The following is a 27,021-nucleotide window of genomic DNA, read 5'->3' as shown; positions in this document are numbered from 1 at the left end:
ATCTTCAATAAAATATATAGCATTAAAATTATGGATTTGAGCAATTGCGATAAATTGGGTTCTCACTTTTTTTGCCCTTATTAAACATCTAGTCTACGATATTTTAAGATAATCTTTATTTCTAGTAGGTTTAAACAAAGAGACACCTCCAAGTTTCCATTTATACACATGAGAAGGGTAGGGAATGTCCAAAGACAACACAGAAAGAGGGAGGGAAAATGTGCCCATAAATACATTAGATAAGCTTTAGCAAAAAGCAGAAGTGGGGGGAAAAATCTATATATACCCTGACTATTTTGCAGTTCGACAAAGTTAATGATTAAAATCTCCTAGATTTTCCACTACTTTTTCCCCAGGTTGTCTATTTGCCTTGATTGATGATATTTTATCTCTTGTGGCCCAAGGATGACTGCCCTTCCTTCCATGTAGAGATTAATAATTGATTAGCTCACAGTCAGGAATCTTATTAGTAAAAGGGAATTGGTTACTTTTGGATGCCATTTTTTTTTTTAACTGGGTAACATACAGGAGACAGGGGTGCTACAGGACTTGCCGGCAGGAAAATGAAGAGGATCCTGGTTTTCCTGCTTGCTGTAGCATTTGTGCATGCTCTAGAGAGAGGTAAGACTTCCAGTGCTGTGACCATTTACAAGAACTCTCAACTAGTCTAATTTTGTTACCATTTTAAAAATTATACACAAGGTGAAAAACAGAAGAATCAGTGAATATGTTGGGGAGAGAGGGAGGAATCAAAGGGGGGTTAATCTGAGCTCAAATGTCACATAGAGTGTTCAAATAGAATAGCCAAGAAGTCATGATAAGAATCTCATGAAAGAAAGAAAAACTATATAATTTGTCACTTATCTTTCCCTGTTTTCTTGATAACCAAGATCTTAAAAAAATGGCTCAAAATTAGAATTTTTTAATTTGTTAAAGGAGAACGCAAATGGAGGCTGTGATCCATCACTGAGCTTTTTCAGACTTCAAATATTCATTGCCAGTGAGAGTACAATATACCATATCAATGACGAAGTCAACAGATTTCTTTGATCTTCTTCAAGGAATCCTCTATGTGTAATATTTGAAAACGCATTATAGTTTCTAAAATATCTCACATAAAAGAATTCATTAGCTAAGAAATATGACTATCAAGGTCTCTGAGCTATATTTTTCATTAAGTTCATTCATCACATGGTGTCTTCGTCTTTGAGCAATATACAACTTTATAAGTTCCCAAGCTGCGAAATTCATAATCAGTTCCAAGTTACTTTCTGGCTGATTCTTTAATGCTTATAAAAGGAATCTGCATTCATCCGGCTTCAAAAAATCAAAATTTTCATGTAGTGCTTCCAGTTAACCGCTTTACCCAAGTCATATTAATAACATTTAACCAGTGGAATAAAATGCATGTATCCCAGGAATCAACAGTTATTAATTATGACAAGAATAACCTTATTCCTGACCTTATTTTTACATTTTTTTTAAAAAACCTCATTTTTGTCATTAAATTATTTTAAATTTTGTCTTATTCATGTCCCTTACAAGACCTCTGAATAGCCCAGGTCCCAAGGAACCCTAAAAGCTTACTCCTTCACCCATGGTTTCCCTGAGGCAGATCTGACCCTGAAAAGTCCTCCTGAAGTAGGTTCAGATCTGGATTTTCAAAACACAGAAAGTCCAGTAATGGTTATGTCCTGGGATTATATGTGGATGCCATAATGTGCCATTTTGAACTACTGACTCAATAAATGTACATTGGCTTCACTTCAAAGAGTTACAGTGCTTTGGAGAATAACAGTATTCTGCAACCTCTATTTCAACATCCTTTAGTATTCACTCAGCCTCTGATGAAACAGATGCTGAAAACTTCAAGTAAGCTCCCTTGAAGGTCTGAACTTCACAATGAACTCGATTACCTATGTGCCATAGGTCAGATCATGACTCCTGAGACATAAAGTACAATTACCTACGTAACAAATGTCCAATATTTGGGGACAGTAGTCCTGACCCATCAGTCCTCTGTTCTGTAATACCTGAGCATAACCCAAATACCAAGTCAGTGTTTTACCTGGAAGCTAGGTGTGCTCACTCCTGGCAAGAAGTGTACAGATTGAAGGAGTTGAGAGGAACTTTGGATGCTGGAGGATTGGTTTGGGTTGCAGTTCTCTGCCTAGTTCTACAGAGCTGACCAATCACCCACAGCATTTGTCTAGAACCTCTTTTCCAAGATGTATTTCCTTCAAGACTCATTTTGGAAATATGTTTCTATGGCCAAACATATTTAAGAAATAAGCCAGACATTAGTCTTTCTTGGTTGGTTCATAATCAATGTTTTTGTTGTCCTAAGAGCTCTGAGAAATCAAAACAAGATAATTTAACTTTATTCAAAACAATAAAGTTTCCCAAACGCATGGGCTCTTTCCTAAAATGCCTATATCCCATGGAAGCAGTCTTTGGAAAACCTCAGTTCTAAAGTGGATACAATATGAACATTAGCTCCAGTCAGGCTCATCCTCTTCTATCAAATGGCATTGGGGATTCAGTTCACAAGCCCTTGGGTACATCTTGAGAGAGAAGGGCTTACCAAATATACCAAATCTAAATGATATTATAATATCCACTTTAGCTACCCTGTGAGAGGCAAGAAATTTATGTTTGCCAATTGCCTCCACTTGGCCTCTTTACTCAAAACTGAAATGGATAAAGCACTAATCTAAATCATATCTTTCCTTCTTCCCAAGAAACAAGAAGGCTACACAATTACTACACAATTGCTACACAATTACCAAAGAAATAATGCTACAGGAAGCAAAGCACTGCTGTTTATAAGAGCTATTGGCAAGAACATTTTCCTTTTGCTTTAAGCATTTCATTCTCAGCATAATTTTAGTAAACATGGTATCAAATAGCAAGAAGAAAGTCAATTCCCCTTGAGGTGAGGGGGAAGCTGTATTTCTCCTTCTCCCACTTACCTGTCGAAACAGCCCTGAGACAATGTGTTTCATCCCAATCTTCCAAACCACCACTGAATCACTGTTTCTCTTTTCTACAAGTTGCCACCCCTTCATCAGGAGCCATGTGAAAAACAAAATTGCCCTCAGTTTGATTCAAGAACATAGCTGTACAGAATGCTAAAGAGAAGTAATTTAGAATAAGAAAATATTCTATTGATACTTTCCCAGATATGTCTGTATATGCTCTCTGCAAAATAAGCATAATTTTACGCTTATTTTGGTGCTTAGTCACCTCCTCAGGTGACTGAGGAGGCAACATAGGATTTGAGATCTACATGATGAAAAGACGACAGCCATGCAAATATCTAGAAGTATGTTTCAAGCTGACGAACTCAGGGGCAAATGTCCTGAGCTAGGAACAAATACGGCCTGATCCAAGTTCACAAAGCACCCAGAGTAAAAGCATTAAAGAGGCTTAGCTGAGAAGGGAAAGGAGGAAAGGAGGAAGAGCTGAAGTCAAAGAGGTAGCTAACTTCATCATCAAAAGCAATGTTAGGAATCATTAGAGAAATGCAAATCAAAACTACAATGAGATATCATCTCACACCAGTCAGAATGGCCATCATCAAAAAATCTAAAAACAATAAATGCTGGAGAGGGTGTGGAGAAAAGGGAACACTCTTGCACTGCTGGTGGGAATGTGAATTGGTTCAGCCACTATGGAGAACAGTATGGAGGTTCCTTAAAAAACTACAAATAGAACTACCATATGACCCAGCAATCCCACTACTGGGCATATACCCTGAGAAAACCATAATTCAAAAAGAGTCATGTACCAAGATGTTCATTGCAGCTCTATTTACAATAGCCCGGAGATGGAAACAACCTAAGTGCCCATCATCGGATGAATGGATAAAGAAGATGTGGCACATATATACAATGGAATATTACTCAGCCATAAAAAGAAACGAAATTGAGCTATTTGTAATGAGGTGGATAGACCTAGAGTCTGTCATACAGAGTGAAGTAAGTCAGAAAGAAAAAGACAAATACCGTATGCTAACACATATATATGGAATTTAAGAAGAAAAAAAAAATGTCATGAAGAACCTAGGGGTAAGACAGGAATAAAGACACAGACCTACTAGAGAACTGACTTGAGGATATGGGGAGGGGGAAGGGTGAGCTGTGACAGGGCGAGAGAGAGTCATGGACATATACACACTAACAAACGTAAGGTAGATAGCTAGTGGGAAGCAGCCGCATGGCACAGGGATATCGGCTCGGTGCTCTGTGACCGCCTGGAGGGGTGGGATAGGGAGGGTGGGTGGGAGGGACGGAGACGCAAGAGGGAAGAGATATGGGAACATATGTATATGTATAACTGATTCACTTTGTTATAAAGCAGAAACTAACACACCATTGTAAAGCAATTATACCCCAATAACGATGTTAAAAAAAAAACAAAAACCAATGTTAGGGCTTCCCTGGTGGCGCAGTGGTTGAGAGTCCGCCCGCCGATGCAGGGGACACAGGTTCGTGCCCCGGTCCGGAAAGATCCTACATGCCATGGAGCGGCTAGGCCCGTGAGCCATGGCCGCCGAGCCTGCGTGTCCGGAGCCTGTGCTCCGCAGCGGGAGAGGCCACAACAGTGAGAGGCCCGCGTACCGCAAAAAAAAAAAAAAAAAAAAAAAAAAAAAAAAAAAGCCATGTTAACCTAATAGCAAAATTATGCTTCATTGCTATGAGGTGCAATGCCAGTATGAATTCACCATCATATATGGGGTATGGGGATGAGTAAGCATACTTTAACAGGCCACAAGGTTGATCTATACAGAAAGAAGATGAAGAAATCCTTAAAATGAACTGATTACCCTCCCCCTAGTGTCTATGGTCACTTAACTTCTTTATTCTGCCCACTGCTACCCCCTCTCTATTTCCCCCAGTTCACTCTGTTTCAGCCACACTGGCCTCCACTAGCTCCCACTCTCTGTATTCTGCACCCCAGGGATCTGCCTTAGCACCTCACTCATCTTAGAACATGGATCCCCTCTGTCTGCTCCAAGTTCACATATAGAGAAGACTTCCCTGACCAATCTACCTCAAATAGCACCTACTACTCCATTTTTCTCTATTCTCTTACCCTGTTTTTGTTGTTTTATTTTGCTTTTATTTTTAGCACTCATCACCTTATTACCAGCTGTTCATTTGTTTATTGTAATGAAAGTAAGATGTAGAATGTAAGCTCCATAAAATCAAGGACTTTTTGTTCCTTGCTGGAATTCTCAGTTTTAGAACACTACTTGCCATATATCATGTGTAGCAGTTTTTTGTGTGTAAAATCACAAAACTAAGGTTATTAGAGTACCTACCTCATAAGGTAGTTTTGAGTATTTAAGGAAAATTAAATATCAACTAGGACACATAATATATATCCTAGAAGGAGTAAACTTTAAGTCTTTTGTTATTTTCATTATAAATTTTATATATAGTATCCACTGTGAAGCATTGGCACTAGATTTTATCCATTGAATAAAATAGCTAATAGTTTATTTACAATATGTTACCATGTTTAAAATCTTTCAGATAGATTTATTTCATCCTTTCAACACCATGATGAGCTCAGTACTATTATCCCCATTTTATAAATGGGGAAAACTGAGGAAAAGAGGGGTTAAGTAACTTATCCAAAGTAACTGAGCTAGTTAAGTGTCAGGATCATAATCTTACATCAATTCACTGGGTTTACAGTCACCCAAAATCACTGCTTTGCTGCCTCTCATGAGACACATACCTGAAATACTTTCACTAATCTTAGAATAAGTGTAAGAGAGAGCCAATCATTGACACCAATTTAGGGGGAAGTAAGTGAAATTCATTCTGTCCACCATGGTCATCCACAGCTGATCCAAATCCCAGTTCATCCCTATTCCACGAAACTAGCTCTGCCTTCTAACTTCCTGTTTTCCTGGCACTATCACCTCTAAATCATTTATGTTCAATCCTGTAGAGCACTGTTGGATTTTATTTTATACACTTTTGTTATCAGTATCCAATCATTTCTATATTCTATAAATTTCAGCCCTAAAATATGTCAGCCTTGTACCGAAACTCCTCAGTGGTCCTTTTGTCTGTCTCCTTTACCCCCTGCATAGATCTAGTTCTCAAATCCTGGGAACACTGGCTCTTTTCTACTACATTTCCACTTTCTTATACTGTCCTTGTGCAGGCCCTTATTAACCTTCACCCAGCTATTGTAGTGGCTTCCCTAACAAAATCCCTACATCCCATCCCTTCCCCAATCAATTCATACTAAAACACAATGCAAAACCTGACATAACCTGGTAAGTAGAGGCCAAAAATGAAATACATAAAAATTAGGATCACTGTTGGGAAGGTAAATGAAATGCTAGGGGTGAACATGTATAGCTGACTGGTGGGATTCTAGCTATCAGGCTGTCTGATACAAACCCACCCCAATTCTGGTCTCTATTTGGAGTCATGTGACGGTGGGTACAACCTCAGGCTTAAATAGTAATGTGTATGTTAGGCAGAATGAGCATCCTCCAAAAATGTTGACATTCTAATGCCTGGAACGGGCTAAGAGGTTAGCTCACATCACAAAGGGGAATTAAGGTTTCAGACAGAATAAAGGTTGCTAGTCAGCAGAACTTAAAGTAGAAAAACAATGCTGGATTATCTGAGTGAGGCCAAAGTAATCAAAAAAAGGGAGCAAAACAGAATCAGTCAGAGGATGATGTCACTAAAGAGAAAAGGCACAAAGAGACACAAAGTTGCCACCTTTGAAGATGGAGGAAGGAGTAGAATCCTAGGCCACCTCTAGAAGTTGGAGTAGGCAAGGAAGTGGATTCTCCCCTAGAGCATCCAGAGAGAACACAATCCTGCTGACACCTTGATTTTAGCCCAGTGAGACCTGTGTCAGTCTACCCAGTAGAAATGTAAAGCAGTAAGTTTAAGCCACTGAATTTGTGGTAATGTGTTACAGTAGCAATAGAAACCTAATACTGTAGGTTTCTGGGTTCTGTGACAGGCTGGGACTTCCCCAAGGAAAGGATCATTGAGTGAAAGCATCTCACTGTTGATAGGCTATAATCTCATTGGTCAGATCCAGGGAGAATTGGCCAGGAGATAACTGGGGTACATGTTAACTCATTTCCATGCTTCCTGGGAGTTTTCTATTCTCTTCCATTTCCTTCTGACCAGAAAGTAATTTAGCCTACCATCTGAGAGAAGGACCGGAGCAAGCCACATGGGATCCTTATCACAAGGGCATATAGGTATCATCACTGGATTTTACTATAAGAGAGGTGCTAACATTCACTGTGTTTTTACCACGTTAGGCAGGAGATGTGCTAGGCATTTTTACATAGACTAACATATTTCACAGAACAGCCTTAATAACAAGGTACTATTTCGCTTAGATCCCAAGGTTACTCTTCCTTGAGTACAGCTCTGAGTTGGTCATTTCTCTCCATGAATGTATTTCAATAGATACCCCATTACCTTAAAAAGTAAGTAAAACTTTGGTGATCCAGTTTTCTAGTATTTAATTCCACTGCTTCAGTTTTATTGGATTACTCATTCTCCAGATATGACTGGAGATTTTCTAACTTCAGATATTTCTTCATGTTCTCTCCACTTAAAATTCCTCTCCCAATTCACTTATTCCTGTTAAAATCCTGCCCATCATTCATGGTCCACTTCAAGTAATAGTTCCTTTCATGAGGTTTTCTAAAAACTCTCTTCCATTCCATGGGTTCATATGCTTTGTTTCAATCTCTTCCATGGCAATGATCACTACTGCTGCTATTGGTGTTGTATTCTTATTCTTATCTCTAATATCAGATCTCAGTTCCTTAAGTATTGGTGGCTTTCAAGTTTCTTGTATGTGCTTTATCATGTTATTTGTTCTTATATTGTTTTAAAAACTAAGCCCTGTAATGCATTCTAAGTTTCCAATTCAGGATACCAAAGACACCACCCTCACTCATGCAAAAGGTTGGAGAGGGAAACTTGCTCCTTTATCTTCACCTCTGCAAAAGCATTTGTTGATGACAGGTGCTCAACTTGTGAAGGAAAAGCGAGGTGGAATGAGATGTGTGGAGGAAGAATGCCTCCTCTGGGACTTTGGTGAGTGTAGCACCTAGATGGGCTACCACCCGTGTTGAAGCCAAAGGCATCAAATTTGAGTGAGTCTATGAGGCCATCCTCTATGGCAATTTTAGTATTGGGGCAACTGACCCATTGCCCCTATATCTTCTACTGATTTTGAATTTTCAACATGTGAAATGTTCCACTGATGGCATCCTAAGAGGTACAGTTAATTTCCTCTAGATAGTTAATCTATAGATGTCATGCAGAACTCTAAGTTTACTTTCTATTGACTTAAGCTCAAAACTGCACCCCTGCTTGCAAACATCAATATGAAACCAGATCAATGCTTTATTTAATAGTGATTTAAAATGTCAACGGAAATGAGACCCAAAAAGCCTGAAAAATGAAATAAAAGTACTAATTTGAATACCACTTCTTCGTTGACAATGTTTTTAATGACATATCGGCAGTTTTCTTTAGTTCCAATAATCAGGGCAACTTCCTAAACCAGCCCAACAATATTTAATTTCTCAACTAAAACCACTACTCTGAATATGTAGCCCACCTAGTTTGAACGAATACTACAAACCATATTCTTTAAGTTAAAAAAAAAAAACGCACTAATACACTGACCTTTTCTGACATAGATGAGTCTGTCAGTGCAGAATGGAAATAAAAATGTCAAAGGAATAAAATTTCAAAAATATAAATGCCCAACAGTTCTGAAAGCCCATGATTCTCCAGAATAGGAAAATAGCAACGTAAGACAGTTCCTAGCATCCTATATAAGCGTTTTTATTCAACACAGCATATATAGGCTCCAACCATTGCTCCCGGTATACAAACAGCTTTTCTAGAGGACCAAACTCGTTTTAGAGAATGATTATAACAATAGTTAAAGCATTCAAAATACCATTTTTAGTAAAGTTTGTACTATAACAATGAGTATCATATTGTCTATCCCCACTAGATTAAAAGTTCCATAAGGGCAAGGATATGTCTATTTTGCTCTTTATTGTATATTCAATACTGAACCCAACGCCTGGCACAGAGTAAGTCTTCAAGACATGTCCGTTGCATGTATGAATGAGTATCGTCAGCTGTGTTGGGAGAGGAGCGATGCATGAAGCAGTAAAGATTTCCCGAAAGTAAACCAAATGTTTTCAAAAGTCCAGAGTTAGGCACAACTTACCAGAATGTTTCACAATACAGACAGAAAAGGGACATGCTATTGCAAAAAGCAACAATTCTGTTAACGACATTTGTAAACATTGAGTGTTTAGGGGTCACAATGTGAAAATGATTTCGCCAGTGTCACTAGGATTATGCCAATATTTACTAGTGCCGTATCAAAGTCCAGATTGCCCTCTTCATAACCACATGGCACATTAAAGAACAGAGTAAGTCATTTACAATTCATTTGATATAGGATTTAATTATATAAATGAAAGTGAGCTCAACTGGTGTGAAAACATTAAGCAATACTCCATGGAATAGGGATTTGATTTAGAACAATCTCATGGCAAATTAAGTTCAGTATTTGTTACGTTTGGAAGATGAGAAAGTGATTAACATACTCGCTTAACCAGTTCAGCTCCAGGTCTTCTCTTTGAATAAATGAATAGATGAATTTTTTTTAATCAGAAATATTTCAAGTAATCCACCTGAAAAATACATGGTGCAACGGCTTCCTCCACAGGTTACTTTTGTAAGAGCAGTTTTACCCTCATATTTTAATTCTGAATTTCTTCAATGCCTATTTGGGCTTTTTCCCTTGCTTCTGTTTTGCCCAAGACTGAATATTCCAGCAAAAATGGTTCCAAAACCATTTTAAGTCTTGTGTAGTTGATCTAGTTTCCCAGTTTTCTGTCACTGCATTCTAACTAAAGCAGTACATAACACCCATGGATTCCAATGTGTTTCTGTGCAATCTCAGTTGTTTAAATAGCTTTAATTAAATCAGGAGATAAACTGTAGTCTCCACTTATACTATATTCACATGCACTCACGTTCTCAGCACACTGAATGAAACTCTACTTTCTTAATGAAGTGAGAAATCTGGAAAGTTAGAAACAAAATATTTTTTTAAATGTTCAGAGGTGCCCCCATTGAATGCAGGCTCTCATTTTGCATGGTGACAATAAAACAAAAGTGACCTCTGCAGTTTTATAGGGAGAGTTTATTAAGCAAAGTTATTTCCTTTGCATTAAGAACAAAGGAGTTCTTATTTGAGTATTTTTTTGTGGCTTGAAACCATAAGCTTTGGGAGAAAAAAGATTCTGTATAATTTCTTACTGTTTCTAAAAGGGGTGATTTTGTAAGCTTTTAGAAGTGATCTCAAAGATCATGACTGTGTACTAAATTCAGGAATCTAATACATACCGTTATTTAAACTCCATTTGAATATTTTAAGGACAAAACAAACTCACTTCAAAAAGCTGTTCAGGGCTTCCCTGGTGGCGCAGTGGTTGAGAGTCCGCCTGCCAATGCAGGGGACACGGGTTCGTTCCCCGGTCCGGGAAGATCCCACATGCCGCAGAGCGGCTGGGTCCGTGAGCCATGGCCGCTGAGCCTGCGCTCCGCAACGGGAGAGGCCACAGCAGTGAGAGGCCCGCGTACCGCAAAAAAAAAAAAAAAGCTGTTCATCATTTCAGTTATTAATTAGCCACAGTTATAAAGTTCTTTCACACTGAACTAAAATCTACTGCCAGCCATTTTCCCCAGTTCTACCCAGGAGCAACATAAAACTCCACTGACATCCTAATACTACCTCTTCTCACTACAGGAAGACAGCTCTACCCTAAATTTTTTCCCTGTGCCCTAATCTTCAGTCCCACTGAATACCATTAATGATTAACAGAAACTTTCTGCCTTATTTTGACCTTCTGAAACTGTGACAATATCCAACCTTGTAAACAAGTCAATAAATTACAGAAAATGTACTAGATATGAAGGTTCTCAGTCAATAGAGTATAAAAAGCCACTATCAATCCTACTGTCTTGTCCTAGTTTCCAAGATAATGTGCGATTTGATCATGCAGGTTTATCCACCTTCTTTGTGATTTTGATGGTATTTGAGTTGGTCCCTTATTAGAAAATGCCACTTAAAAGGTCTTTGTCCCTCAATTCTGACTTCTCACCTTAGTTATATGCATTGAACAGTCCACCTGAAAGACGTAGGGTACAACAGCTTCCTCTACAGGCAATTTTCACTGAAATCAGGCATTTTTAACATGAATTCTAACAAATCCCAAAGAGAATCTTTTTATATTTTTAATTTTTTTTTGGCTGTGTTGGGTCTTCTTTGCTGCACACAGACTTTCTCTAGTTGCAGGAGGCTACGCTTCATTGCGGTGTGCGGGTTTCTCACTGTGGTGGCTTCTCTCGCTGCGGAGCACAGGCTCTAGGCCTGTGGGCTTCAGTAGTTGTGGCTCACGGGCACTCTAGAGCGCAGGCTCAGTAGTTGTGGCGCACAGGCTTTGTTGCTCCATGGCATGTGGGATCTTCCCGGACCAGGGATCGAACCCATGTCCCCTGCACTGGCAGGTGGATTCTTAACCACTGCGCCACAAGGGAAGTCCTGAGAATCTTTTTAAAAGGAAAAAAAAACCAAAACAAAATCTTCCCCAGCCAGTATCCAGCCACTACCACGTCCACTCCAAACCATAAAACAAGAATTTCTACATATAAGCAATATCATGATATAAAATAGACGACTAATAAAGACCTACTGTATAGCACAGGAAACTCTACTCAGTACTCTGTAATGGCCTATATGGGAAAAGAATTTTAAAAAGAGTGGATATATGTATAACAGAATCACTTTGCTGTACACCTGAAACACAATATTTTAAGTCAACTATACTCCATTTAAAAAAAAAAAGAATTCCTACTCTGCCTTATGAATATTCATTCATCCATGGAGCTGAGGTGAGCACATTTAGGGGGTAAAATGCATACCAGTAATTGCCATCATATCATCCAAGATGGATTTCCCAATATTTAAATCCAGGAGGATAAGTTACTAAATGTTAAAACCATTTAGAACAGGAACTGGGCCATTTCTATACTTCTTACATTTTTTTGGAAAGACATAGCATCAAAATGTTGGCAAATTTCCTAGACTTTCTTGCATAAATGATGAATCGGGGAAGAAAAACACTGGCTGCCTTCCATGCGTCCACCTATTGTATATGTAACAGGTGTGTTGAACACGTGGGTCTCACCATCAATAAAGAACTCATCCCCTGTGCAAACTAGCTCTTCCCAACCACCCGAATGGACTTACGAGTAGGTTCTATGATTTTTCTGATCACTCATATAAGGTCCTCTGGTCCTTTTGAACATCAAAATAACCACCTGTTAACAGTCATGGGACTGTCTGGTTAAAGTCAAAAAATTGTAAATTCATTTAAAATTGAAGCTACTCCCCCAGATCAGGCATGTTTCAGTCCTATTGCATTTAGTGGCAAAGGGAGGCATACACTTTCCTCTGCCTGTTCTCTTCTCCTTCCTGCTACTCTCTAGGCTGCTTTTAGTTCCTCCAGGGTTAACAGAGGGAAAAGAAAAGCTAGTAGGAAAGGTAAGCAGCAGCAAACTCATTCAAATGGGCAGCTTGGTGAGATAGTGGTGTTTTCTCTGGTTACAGGAGATGTTCAGAGTTGATATTTTCTCTTCATGGGTTCTTTAGAGATCTCTTTCCCCATCATCCCTGGGGATCTCTCCATCCAGCTGGCACCTTAAGACCTCCCTTTGATTTTCAAGTTATCTGCATCTGCACAGAGGCGTCCTACTTTTGGTAGCCTGCTGCCTTCTAGATAAATGTCTCCCTACCTTAAAAAAAAAAAAAAAAAAAAAAGATAGGATGATTCCAGGACAGTTTGTTCTCCTGCTCGATCTATATCAGGTACACAGGCCACAGCAGAACTTCCCACTCACAACCCTCTCCTTTGTTGCCTCAGGCCACTTAACCAGCCTTTCTAACCTCGTAGATTTCTCCAGTCTGAATGAGACACCTGTCCATTGTACCCCACCTTCCAAGGGTCACCTATCAAGGTCTGAGTGTTTTCTTTGAAGCCCTTCTTACTATGCTTGAAGTAAGGAGATGCACTCTCACACCACTCTCCCAAACCCACCACATTGACAACTTTCTCCAAAACTTATTTTGCCTAATTTCCATCTTTTTCCTCAGCTGAATTCCTAAGCTTCCCTTAGAGAGTCTGGAGGTGGGTAATGAAGCAAGGGAGGCAACACCAGTGCTCACACCCCCCTTTTAAAGGCCCGCATTACTGGGCCTAGCTCTTCACGTCGGAAGGTAGATATATTCTCCATTTATTTTTTTATTTCTTTGTTCTTGGTTCTTTTGAGGCCTTGGGTGAAACTGAGGCAAAGAAAGGAAGGAGGAATAAAAAGCTTTACTTATTTGAGCATTATTATAAAGATGGGACCTAAGAATGATAGCTATATCAGTAGGTTCTGACTCACTAGTTGGCATACATATTTTGACTTACGTGCTTTCAGTATTAGTTCACTCTTTTTTTAAATTTATTGAAATATAGTTGACATACAATATTATGTTAGTTTCAGGTGTAGTACATAGTGATTTGACATTTGCATACATTATGAAATGATCACCACAGTAAGTTTAATAATCGTCTGTCCCCAAAGTTATGAAATATTATTGACCATATTCCTTATGCTGTATATTACATCCTCATGGCTTATTTTATAACCGAAGGGCTCTATCTCTTAATCTCTTTCACCAATTTTACCCACACCCCCAGTACCAGCAAGGAACAACCCATTTGTATCTGAGTTTGTTTTCATTTTGTTGATTTTTAATTTTTTTGATATAGACAATATTTTTTAATTGTTAAATTGTATTTATTTTTTATACAGCAGGTTCTTCTTAGTTGTCTATTTCATAAATATTAGGGTACACACGTCAATCCCAATCTCCCAATTCATCACACCACCACCCCCCTACACTTTCCCCCCTTGGTGTCCATACGTTTGTTCTCTACATCTGTGTCTCTATTTCTGCCCTGCAAGCCGGTTCATCTGTACCATTTTTCTAGGTTCCACATATATGTGTTAATATACAATATTTGTTTTTCTCTTTCTGACTTACTTCACTCTGTATGACAGACTCTAGGTCCATCCACCTCTCTACAAATAACTCAATTTCTTTTCTTTTTATGGCTGAGTAATATTCCATTGTGTATATGTACCACATCTTCTTTATCCATTCATCTCTCGATGGGCACTTAGGTTGTTTCCATGACCTGGCTATTGTAAATACTGCTGCAATGAACATTGGGGTGCATGTGTCTTTTTGAATTATGGTTTTCTCAGCGTATATGCCCATTAGTGGGATTGCTGGGTCATACGGTAATTCTATTTTTAGTTTTTTAAGGAACCTCCATACTGTTCTCCATAGTGGCTGTATCAATTTACATTCCCACCAACAGTGCAAGAGTGTTCTCTTTTCTCCACACCCTCTCCAGCATTTGTTGTTTGTACATTTTCTGATGATGCCCATTCTAACTGGTGTGAGATGATACCTCATTGTAGTTTTGATTTGCATTTCTCTGGTAGTGATGTTGAGCAGCTTTTCATGTGCTTCTTGGCCATCTGTATGTCTTCTTTGGAGAAATGTCTATTTAGGTCTTCTGCCCGTTTTTGGATCAGGTTGTTTTCTTTTTAATATTGAGCTGCGTAAGCTGTTTATATATTTTGGAGATTAAACCTTTGTTCGTTGATTCATTTGCAAATATTTTCTCCCATTCAGAGGATTGTCTTCTCACCTTGTTTATGGTTCCCTCCGCTGTGCAAAAGCTTTTAAGTTTCGTTAAGTCCCATTTGTTTATTTTTGTTTTTATTTCCATTACTCTAGGAGGTGGGTCAAAAAAGATCTTGCTGTGATTTATGTCAAAGAGTGTTCTTCCTATGTTTCCAAGAGTTTTACAGTGTCCGATCTTACATTTAGGTCTCTAATCCATTTTGAGCTTATTTTGGGGTATGGTGTTAGGGAGTGTTCTAATTTCATTCTTTTACATGTAGCTGTCCAGTTTTGCCAGCACCACTTATTGAAGAGGCAGTCTTTTCTCCATTGTATATCCTTGCCTCCTTTGTCATAGATTAGTTGACCATAGGTGTGTGGGTTTATCTCTGGGCTTTCTATCCTGTTCCACTGATCTATATTTCTGTTTTTGTGCCAGTACCATACTTTCCTGATTACTGTAGATTTGTAGCATAGTCTGAAGTTAGGGAGTCTGATTCCTCCAGCTCCATTTTTTTCCTGCAAGACTGCTTTGGCTATTCGGGGTCTTTTGTGTCTCCACACAAATTTTAAGATTTTTTTTGTTCTAGTTCTGTAAAAATTGCCATTGGTAATTTGATAGGGATTGCATTGAATTTGTAGATTGCTTTGGTTAGTACAGTCATTTTCATAATGTTGATTCTTCCAATCCAAGAACATGGTATATCTCTCCATCTGTTGGTATCATCTTTAATTTCTTTCATTAGTGTCTTATAGTTTTCTGCATACAGGTCTTTAGTCTCCTTAGGTAGGTTTATTCCTAGGTATTTTATTCTTTTTGTTGCAATGGTGAATGGGATTGTTTCCTTAATTTCTTTTTCTGATCTTTCATTATTAGTGTATAAGAAGGCAAGAGATTTCTGTGCATTACTTTTGTATCCTGCAACTTTACCAAATTCATTGATTAGCTCTAGTAGTTTTCTGGTGGCATCTTTAGGATGCTCTATGTATAGTATCATGTCATCTGTAAACAGTGACAATTTTACTTCTTCTTTTCCATTTTGTATTCCTTTTATTTCTTTTTCTTTTCTGATTGCTGTGGCTAGGACTTCCAAAACTTTGTTGAATAATAGTGGTGAGAGTGAACATCCTTGTCTTGTTCCTGATCTTAGAGGAAATGTTTTCAGTTTTTCACCATTGAGAATGTTTGCTGTGGGTTTTTCATATATGGCCTTTATTATGTTGAGGTAGGTTCCTTCTATGCCCACTTTCTGGAGAGTTTTCATAAATGGGTGTTGAATTTTGTCAAAAGCTTTTTCTGCATCTATTGAGATGATCATATGGTTTTCCTTCAATTTGTTAATGAGGTGTATCATATTGATTGATTTGTGTATATTGAAGAATGCTTGGATCCCTGGGATAAATCCCACTTGATCATGGTGTATGATCCTTTTAATGTGTTGGTGGATTCTGTTTGCTAGTATTTTGTTGAGGATTTTTGCATTTATATTCATCAGTGATATTGGTCTATAATTTTCTTTTTTTGTAGTATCTTTGTCTGGTTTTGGTATCAGGGTGATGGTGGCCTCATAGATTGAGGGAGTGTTCCTCTCTCATTTCTGAGTGTTCCTCCCTCTGCTATATTTTGGAAGAGTTTGAGAAGGATAGGTGTTAGCTCTTCTCCACATGTTTGATAGAATTCACCTGTGAAGCCATCTGGTCCTGGACTTTTGTTTGTTGGAAGATTTTTTTTTTTTTTTCGGTATATGGGCATCTCTCTGTCGTGGCCTCTCCCGTTGCAGAGCACAGGCTCTGGACGTGCAGGCTCAGCGGCCATGGCTCACGGGCCCAGCCACTCTGTGGCATGTGGGATCTTCCCGGACCAGGGCACGAACCTGTGTCCCCTGCATCAGCAGGCGGACTCTCAACCACTGCGCCACTAGGGAAGCCCGGAGGATTTTTAGTCACAGTTTCAATTTCATTACTTGTGATTGGTCTGTTTACATTTTCTATTTCTTCCTGGTTCAGTCTTGGAAGTTTATACCTTTCTAAGAATTTGTCCATTTCTTCCAGGTTGTCCATTTTATTGGCATAGAGTTGCATTTAGCAGTCTCTTACGATGCTTTGTATTTCTGCGGTATCCATTGTTACTTCTCCTTTTCATTTCTAACTTTATTGATTTGAGTGTTCTCCCTCTTTTCCTTGATGAGTCTGGCTAAAGGTTTATCAATTTTGTTTACCTTCAAAGGATCAACTTTTAGTTTTATTGATCTTTGCTACTGTTTTCTTTGTTTCTATTTCATTTATTTCTGCTCTGATCTTTTCTTTCTTTCCTTCTGCTAATTTTGGGTTTTGTTTATTCTTCTTTCTCTAGTTCCTTGAGGTGTAACGTTAGATAGTTTGAGATTTTTCTTGTTTCTTGAGGTAGGCTTGTATTGCTATAAACTTCCCTCTTAGAACTGCTTTTGCTGCGTCCCAAGGGTTTTGGATTGTTGTGTTTTCATTGTAATTTGTCTCTAGGTATTTTTTGATTTCCTCTTTGATTTCTTCGGGACCTCTTGGTTATTTAGTAACGTATTGTTTAGCCTCCGTGTATCTGTGTTTTTTATGTTTTTTTCCCTGTAGTTGATTTCTAATCTCATAGCATTGTGACCAGAAAAGATGCTTGATATGATATCCATTTTCTTAAACTTACTAAGGCTTGATTTGTGACCCAAGAAGTGATCCTGGAGAATGTTCCATGTGCACTTGAAAACTGTAATCTGTTTTTGGATGGAATGTCCTATAAATATCAATTAACTCTATCCAGTCTATTGTGCCATTTAAAGCTTGTGTTTCCTTATTAATTTTCTGTCTGGATGATCTGTCCATTGTGGTAAGTGAGGTGTTAAAAGTCCCCCACTAATACTGTGTTACTGTCAGTTTCCTTTTATAGCTGTTAGCAGTTGCCTTATGTATTGAGGTGCTCCTATGTTGGGTGCATATATATTTATAATTCTTATATCTTCTTGGATTGATCCATTGATCATTATGTAGTGTCCTTCCTTGTCTCTTGTAATAGTCTTTATTTTAAAGCCTATTTTATCTGATATGAGTATTGCTACTCCAGCTTTCTTTTGATTTCCACTTGCATGGAATATCTTTTTCCATCCCCTCACTTTTAGTCTGTATGTGTCCCTAGGTATGAAGTGGGTCTCTTGTAGACAGCACCTATATGGGTCTTGTTTTTGTATCCATTCAGCAAGCCTGTGTCTTTTGGTTGGAGCATCTAATCCATTCACATTTAAGGTAATTATCAATATGTATGTTCCTATTACCCTTTTCTTAATTGTTATGGGTTTGTTTTTGTAGGTCCTTTTCTTCTCTTGTGTTTCCCACTTAGAGAAGTTCCTTTAGCATTCGTTGTAGTGTTGGTTTGGTGGTGTTGAATTCTCTTAACTTTTGCTTGTGTGTAAAACTTTTGATTTCTCTGTCAAATTTGAATGAGATCCTTGCTGGATATTACATCCAGCAAGGTTGTAGGTTCTTCCCTTTCATCACTTTAAACATACCATGCCACTCCCTTCTGGCTTGTAGATTTTCTGCTGAGAAATCAGCTGTAACCTTATGGGAGTTCCCTTGTATGTTGTCATATTTCCCTTGTTGCTTTCAATAATTTTTATTAATTTGATTACTATATGTCTCGGCATGTTTCTCCTTGGGTTTATCCTGCCTGGGACTCTCTGCACTTCCTGGGCTTGGGTGGCTATTTCCTTTCCCATGTTAGGGAAGTTTTCAACTATAATCTCTTCACATATTTTCTTGGGTCCTTTCTCTCTCTCATCTCCTTCTGGGACCCCTATAATGTGAATGTTGGTGCATTTAATGTTGTCCCAGAGGTCTGTGAGACTGTCCTCAATTTTTTTCATTCTTTTTTCTTTATTCTGCTCTGCAGTAGTTATTTCCACTATTTTATCTTCCAGGTCACTTATCCATTCTTCTGCCTCAGTTATTCTGCTATTGATTCCTTCTAGTGTATTTTTCATTTCAGTTATTGTTCATCTCTGTTTGTTCTCTAATTCTGCTAGGTGTCTGTTCCTTAATTCTTCTAGGTCTTTGTTAAACATTTCTCACATCTTCTCGATCTTTGCCTCCATTCTTTATCTGAGGTCCTGGATCATCTTCACTGTCATTATTCTGAATTCTTTTTCTGGAAGGTTGCCTATCTCCACTTCATTTAGTTGTTTTTTCTGGGGTTTTATCTTGTTCCTTCATCTGGTACAAAGTCTTCTGCCTTTCATTTTGTCTATCTTTCTGTGAATGTGGTTTTCCTTCCACAGGCTGCAGAATTGTAGTTCTTCTTGCTTCTGTTGTCTGCCCTCTACAGTTAATTCTTTTTCTTATTTTATTTCTTTAATTTTCATTAAAGTTTATAGTATGCCATCAAATTTTGATCCATTGTCAAAAAGTGTAATTGCATATAGGTATTGAGAAAAATGCTACTTTCACCATTGATGAGTCATGTGGAAGATCCCTTTGTATATATACATTTAATGCAACATTCATTTAAAAGGAAAAAGATACTTTTTTAATATATATTTCTGGTTCCTAGGTCGAGATTATGAGAAAGATAAAGTCTGCAAGGAACTCGCCAGCCTGGGAAAAGATGACTTCACATCTTTGTAAGTATGAGGTACTTGCTCACTCTCCTAGCTACCTGACCTTGAATGAAGCTAAGTGTGAGGTATCTTCAGTTCTGTGTCAGGGACTGAACTGATCTCCATTAAGATTAAGAGGATAGAGCCCCAGGGTCAAAGTGGGCAGAGATGTCAGGCAAATGGAGGACATCCAAAGATTCCAGCTGAACTATTGTTAATATGGTCTAAGAATTTGTTACAAGTATACTAATGAGTTGAGAAAACAAGTAAGCATAGTTTTCTAAGGTGAATTAAAAGGCAAATAGTACATGCTATGACGCTGGCAAACAAAGGCAGCAAGTAAAGGAAAGGTTCATTTGGGGAGGCTTGAGAGAGGAAAGAACATGAGGCTGGTTTGATGGAACTCCCAAACCCAAGTTCTACTGTTACAAGATGAATCTTTGTTCCAGATAAACTTATTTTTAAAGCCAATGTCATATTTTCATTAGTCAAGAACATGGGTGCAATATTCCACTAAAAAATTGAATAGATTTCATATTAAAATATGTGCAAATGTGAAAACTTTAAAAAATTCTGCATACATTGACTTCCATTTCTCCTCAGGTCAATGGTCCTATACAGCAGAAAATTTCCCAGTGCTACCTTTGAACAGATCAGTCATCTTGTGAATGAAGTTGTCTCCTTGACAGAAGCCTGCTGTGCTGAGGGGGCCGACCCTGACTGTTATGACAACAGGGTAGGATTGTGTGGTTGGCCGTGTCTATGCTGGCCCATAGAAGGGGGTCAAGACAGGCCTTTACATCATATCTTGGGGAAATTTTAGACAGCAACCCACCTACTCCAAGTTTGAGGGAGATACGAAGTCTATTATCCTAGAGCCCAAATTTATTCTGGTATAGTGAATCAATTCTGCCCATTAGTCCTACAAGGTTCAAATGAGAAAACTGGGGTGTGTATTATTAATTCTCTTGAAATTCCTCTTGAAATAATTCTAATATATTCTGTGTATCTTAGAAGCCTACCAATACCCATACCTGTATCATGCCAAGACTGGTACCAAGTGCCCTGGAAAAACTTAGCGTTGGTTTCAAGTTATTTGGGGGTTCAAAAATTGCCCTGTATATACACACACAGTTCTGCGTTTTCTACCTTAGAGTATACATGCAGAAATAAAAAATGCTGAAGTGACAGTTTTCAAAATATAGACAACAGCTGAAAAATGTGAAACTACAGGCGTTTCTAGCAATTTACTGATACTGTCATCAGGAAGAATGAAAATGACATTTAGCTGCATCTTGATAAAGGCCTCTACAGACAAATGTCTCATTGCTCAAGACTTCAACAGTTAGCCAACAGACACAATGCTCCAAAGATCTAATTAGAATATATTCTATGACTCTTACCTATTAATTTCTTTACCTGGACCTTGTCTACATTCTAAGCACTTTAGCGTTTTCTCTCACCAACAACTCCACAAATATGTCATTTCAACACAACCTTCTGCACTATCTTAAAATAAACAAGCAAACTACCAACTACAATCAAAAAAACAGAACACATTTTTATTTCCATTTTGTTTTACATATTGGCTAACCCATCCCTTGACCAGAAATGTTTGGTCATAACCCATCCAAGATTGTTAGAGACAGATCATAAGAACAGAGATAGCATTGACATTTTTTGGATAACACCATTTTCCTGCTTTACAAAGCAATTTTATTCTACAAATATGTTACTTTCTTTGTAAACTTTTTTTTTATTTGAAAGGAGGTAATAAAAAAAGGAAAAATAGGAAAGTTGCCAGGGAAAGAAATGGGAAAAGATTCACTGTTTACTTTTGGCTTACATAAATGATTCATCATGTTGCTTTGCTTTCCTTCATCGATAGGAAAGATCTTTAGAAGTTTTATCTTCAAAAGATATCTTATAAAATAACTGTAAAGATGTCAAAATCATTTTCCCATGTAAATCCCCAATTTTTTCCATGGACTTATTTCTATTTCCATGGGACTATTTCTATTCCACGTTTTTATTCCAGGTATCAAATTCTTTCCAAAAAGAACATTTTGTTGCTACAACTGCTTTGGTGGTACTCTTACCATGGGCTTAGTCCGCCCACACGTATCTATGTACCACTGTTGAGGCAGTAAATTAAGTTGTACCAGTGCTTCAACCCATGATGCATAGGAGAATAAACTTTGGGACTTTGGGGAAAAAACAGGCCCTCAGGCCTCATCTTTGACATACTGATCAGAATTTCTGTGTTATGTAGCCCAGGCATTTCTTTTTTTCTGTTCTTTTTTTTTTTTGGCATTTCTTATTTTTATACACTGATGCAAAAGCAGGCTAAAGAACCATTGAGTAGGAGAATGCAAATCAATGTTGAAGACAAAAGCAGTCAAGGATTAAGAGCCTGTTCATTTAACAAAGGGAGGAGAGGAGGGAAGAGGGAGGTCCCCATTCTTAGTGGTATTTAGAACAGAATACAGATGGGAGGTCACATCAGAATCAATGGAGCTTTTTCAAATGACCTCCCTCATCCTTAGAGATGTTAATATCCCTGTGGATAAACACTGTACTAGAGGATCAAACCTCTAACAGCTGCAATCGTGTACAGTTAACTTGTTAATGAAGGTTCTCTTTTGGTCCTACTCTGAGTCTTAACGTAAGACCCTGTACTAGCCTATAACTAGAATAATGCAGCTTGTCATGGCCAGTTTGTTACCAATGAGAATTTTAAAATTTAAGACTAAGATGTTATACTAAATGGAGAACTATAAGCCTGGAAACTTGCACATATGTGAGTTTACTTTTCTTTTCTCATTCTAGACTTCAGCATTGTCTGCTAAGTCCTGTGAAAGTGACTCTCCATTCCCAGTACACCCAGGAACTCCCGAGTGCTGCACCAAAGAGGGCCTTGAAAAGAAACTCTGTATGGCTGCCCTGAAGCACCAGCCACAAGAATTTCCTACCTATGTAGAGCCAACAAATGATGAGATCTGTGAGGCATTCAGGAAAGATCCCAAGGGGTTTGCTGATCAGTAAGCTGCTTTCATCATATGTAAAACTTCAGGGCATAAAATAACATACATGTCTAATCTAACCCCCTATTCTATATAAACACCTCTTTTACCGCAACCCGGACAATTACCAATAACGAAAACTTGACTATCACCCACAACATCCCATCTCTGTCAGTGCCTATTACAAATAGCTTTCTCAGATGCAGATGAAGTCAACTTTCCCAAACGTCTACCCTCTCTCATCGCAGTTCTAGTATCTGAAGCAGGCTCACTTGGATCCCCTGTCCACATGACACGTTCAAATATTTGACAGCAGCTGTTGTGATTCCTCTTATGTTAGGGATCCTTGCATACTCCATCTGATAGAATTTTATTGCTGTGCACAAGTATTTAATTTCCAGTAGAGCACAAGAAATAAACAGTTTTTCACTCTTACAGTACATTCCCAGAAACACTTGTGAACATGACACTTGTTGTACCACATTAGTGGACATATTACTTTTACCTTCTTGTTTAACATTCATGAAGAGCCGATTATATATTGATTCTTTACTCTCAGAAGATCATAAAGTTGGAAAAAAATTATAATAATAGAAAAAATATATATACACACACAGAAGTCAAAAGCAACATCATTCAAACTGGCTTTAGAAGTATGAAATCTAGGTCGTGATTTCATAAAAGTTGGTTGGCTTGCCCATCCCTGTAAATTCAGGGAGGATTTTGCCTAAGATCTCAGTCTCTTTAGACACTTAGCGGCTTATGCTCACAAAAATTAAAATAATTTCAACAAACAAACAAGCCTATACACAGCAATTGTCTAGAATAAACAGATAATGAAAGATAATTCCATTACCTTCATTTCAATTTTTTCCACCAACGTTAATAAGCAGCTACCATAGGCCATGCATATGGCAGACGCTAAAGGAATAAAGGGATAAATGACCCCTCCCAAGTAATCTACGTGGAAATTCAGAAACGATTTTTTAAATGAAGATATTGATTAAAAGTGACTAGTATTATAACCCTTTCTCTAAATCCCTAGTGCTTTTTAGATATTATAACTATCAACTAACATGCACCCTTTTTCCATCAAAACACTTCTGAAAAAGACTGTTTCCCACAAATGTTTTGACCAATCCTATTTTTCCCCCCACAGATTTATGTATGAATATTCCATTAATTATGGACAAGCTCCTTTGACACTATTAGTCAGTTACACCAAGAGTTCTCTCTCCATGGTAGGGTTGTGCTGTACCTCACCAAACCCAACAGTATGCTTTTTGAAAGAGGTAAGTGTCATTTTGTTAAATAGTTATGTTCTTTTTTCTTCTTCTTCTATTAATGCCGTTCCTTTCAAATAATGTTAGAAAGATTCCGATTCTGGAATCCATAAACGTTTTTAAAATGCCTCTTTCGTATTTTGTTAATTGGAAAAAACACACAATCACCTCTGGGGAAAAAGTTCCGTTGGTCAGAATTCAGTTTTCTAGTCATCAAAAGGAGTCCAAATGGTCTCCTTTTGGCCATTCCTGCACACTGCTTTCAATGGATCCTGACCATCTAATGACATTCTCTCATTTATTTTCTAGAGACTTCAGCTTAAACATTTATCACTTCTCACCACAATGTCAAATAGAATCTGTTCACAATACTCTGCTTATGGGAAGGAGAAATCAAGGCTCAGGTAAAGATTTAGCACCATCAGCATGTATAGCTGTTTGTTTCTGCACTGTTGATCCATAATATTAGGATTCTCTAAGAAAATGTTTGTAATAGAAGATACAGACCATAGTGTTATGCTCCAATAATCCTCAAGTAGGGCCCAGTTATTTTTTCTTTTCTCTACACAAAATATGAATAAGGAACAAAATTTTCTAAACCATAATTTGATTTTAATCAACCTTTTCCATATGCTCATATGGGAAGACTGGTAGACCACTAGAAATTATCTCCTCAGTATTCATATTAGCATGTATTACAAACACATGAGCAAAAACAATCGTTTTTATTCATCACGTGTTACTTGCTTTGCCTATGTTTTCCTTGGGAAAAAACTTCCTGAATTCTTGTTATATGAAGCTTTGTGCTCTATAGTGTACATCTCTTAAGCTTCATGAATTTATTCTAATTACTTACTTTGTTTATAAGCTTCATTTTATTTTTGTATGGCTATTGTTAATTTCACAATTTTGACAGTTTCTATGTTTACACTTCCCTCAACTTCTCAGACATCTAGATTTGCCAGCTTTATATCTTCAGTATTTAGAGTCTCTTTAATTCCTTTTACTCTGATCCACAAGTGTTTTCCTCTAATGGTAATGAAAGAATTCATGCTGGGACCAGATCTTAAGGTTCCCCCAAAGGGCATAGAAACTACTTTCACAAGTCCTTTAAAAATAATCTTCCACTAGAACTACTGAAATACTAAATGGCATCTTCTCTAAAACTTCCCTTTAGTTTTCCTTGCATTTAGAGTATTTGGCATGCAGAGCATAGGAATTCATAGTATAAAACCCCCTATAACAATATACATATATGTCTTAATCATAAATTTATACTTGCATTAGTGTCTAGGAATTTACTCCAAGGAACTATCACTGAGTGTGGACAAAGATTTAGCTAAAAACATTGCTGCCACATTTTTTTTTAATATGAAAAACTTAGATATTTCCTAATACAGCATATTTAAATCAATCATGATATATCCATTTATGAGAGAATGCCATACAGTTTGTTATAATTATATTTTAAAAGAATATTTATTGAAAACAAAGTATTGCTAAAAGAAATCAAAACTACAAATAGATATTTCATGCTTATGGATTGGAAGAATGTTGTAAAAATATCCATACTATCCAAAGCAATCTACAGATTCAATGTAATCTCTATCAATATCCCAATGGCATTTTTTTTTTTTTTTTTTTTTTGCCGAAACAGAAAAAAAAAATCACCCTAAAATTCATATGGAATATCAAGGGACTCCTTATAGCCAAAACAATCTGGAAAAAGAACAACAAAGTTGGAGGTCTCACACTTTGATTTCAAAACATATTACAAAGCAACAGTAATAAAGACACTGTGGTATGGGCATAACAAGATACAGAGAGACCAGTGGAAAAGAATAGAGTGCTCATATAGAAACCCTAATATATATATGGCCAAATGATTTTCCACAAGGGTGCCAAAACTACATGATTGAGAAAAAAGTCTCTTCAACAAATGGTGCGGAAAAATTGGATTTGCACTTGCAAAAGAATGAAGTTGAACCCTTACCTTACACCATGCATTAAAATTAATTCAAAATGGATTAAAGATCTAAATCTATAAAACTCCTAGAAGAAAACACAGGGAATAAACTTCAGGCCATTGGATTTGGCAATTTCTTGGAAATGACAACAAAGCATAGGTCACAGCAAAACTAGATATACAGGACTACATCAAGCTTAAACTACTGCACTTTAAAGGAAAAAACCAAGTGAAAAGGCAATCTATGGGATGGAAGAAAATATTTGCAAGTCATCTATCTAATAAGGGTTTAATAGCTAGAATGTGTAAGGAACTTCTACAGCTCAACAAAAAATAACTTGATTAAAAATAATTGAATAGATGATTCAACAAGAGATATGTAAGTGGAAAGATATTCAACATCACTAATCATAAGAGAAATACAAATCAAAGCCACAATGAGATATCATCTCACACCTATTAGGATGGCCACTACCAAAAGAACAGAAAATGAGTGTTGGCAAGGATATGGAGAAATTGGAATCCTTGTGCACTGCTGATGGGAATGCAAAATGGTACAGCCATTGTGAAAGATAGTATGAAGGTTTTTCAAAAATTTTAAAATAGAGTCACCATATGATCCAGCAATCTCACTCTGCATATATATCCAGGGAAATTCAAAGCAGAACCTCAAAGAGATATTTGCACACCCATGTTAACTGTAGCGTTATTCACAATAGTCAAGAGGTAGAAGCAACCCAAATGTCCACTGACAGATGAATGGATAATGTGTGATACATACATACAATACATACCTATATTACATATTATATAGTCTTAAACTCCTGTTACATGCTACAACATGGATGAACATTGAGGACGTTAGGCTAAGCAAAATAAGCAGTCACAAAAGGACAAATACTGTATGATTTCACTCATATAGAATATCTAAAGTAATAAAAGTCATAGAAAAAGAAAGCAAAAAGGTAGAAGCTCACCAAAGGCTGAAGGTGGATCAGTGGGGAGGGGGCAGTATTTAAGTGTTTCGAGTTTTAATTTTGCAAGATAAATTTCTAGAGATCTGTTATATAAAAGTAAATATACTTAACATTGCTGAACTTAAAAATGGTTAAGATGGCCAGTTTTATGTTTTTTGCTGCAATTTAAAAAGAATGATATAGAACCTATTCCTGATATATTAAGTGAAAAAGGAAAATAGGTGAATGGTATAGCACACCATAATCGCTTATAAAATACCTTGTAAGCCTTATAAAATACTTCAGGGTAATACATCAAAACATCAA

The 27,021-nt window shown here is 37.4% G+C and overlaps 1 protein-coding gene across 1 annotated transcript in view; it reads left to right on the top strand.

Annotated features, from left to right (window-relative positions):
• The first annotated feature begins 539 nt into the window (after nucleotides 1-539).
• The window catches only part of GC (GC vitamin D binding protein), a 31,849-nt gene continuing 5,367 nt past the window's right edge, over nucleotides 540-27,021 (top strand). Inside the window, exons 1-6 of the mRNA XM_022599422.3 lie at nucleotides 540-621; nucleotides 19,421-19,490; nucleotides 20,070-20,202; nucleotides 22,296-22,507; nucleotides 23,649-23,781; nucleotides 24,082-24,176. Of these exons, the coding sequence (XP_022455130.2) occupies nucleotides 564-621; nucleotides 19,421-19,490; nucleotides 20,070-20,202; nucleotides 22,296-22,507; nucleotides 23,649-23,781; nucleotides 24,082-24,176 (701 nt within the window). The 5' untranslated portion in view covers nucleotides 540-563. The remainder of the gene's footprint in view (nucleotides 622-19,420; nucleotides 19,491-20,069; nucleotides 20,203-22,295; nucleotides 22,508-23,648; nucleotides 23,782-24,081; nucleotides 24,177-27,021) is intronic.

The sequence above is a fragment of the Delphinapterus leucas genome, chromosome 5 (genome assembly GCF_059928025.1).
Source record: "Delphinapterus leucas isolate spDelLeu-1000000601 "Yukka" chromosome 5, BTC_Dleu_Yukka2, whole genome shotgun sequence".
NCBI lineage: Eukaryota > Metazoa > Chordata > Mammalia > Artiodactyla > Monodontidae > Delphinapterus > Delphinapterus leucas.
The sequence above is the reverse complement of the archived record's forward strand: the minus strand, read 5'-3'. Positions and strand labels throughout refer to the sequence as shown.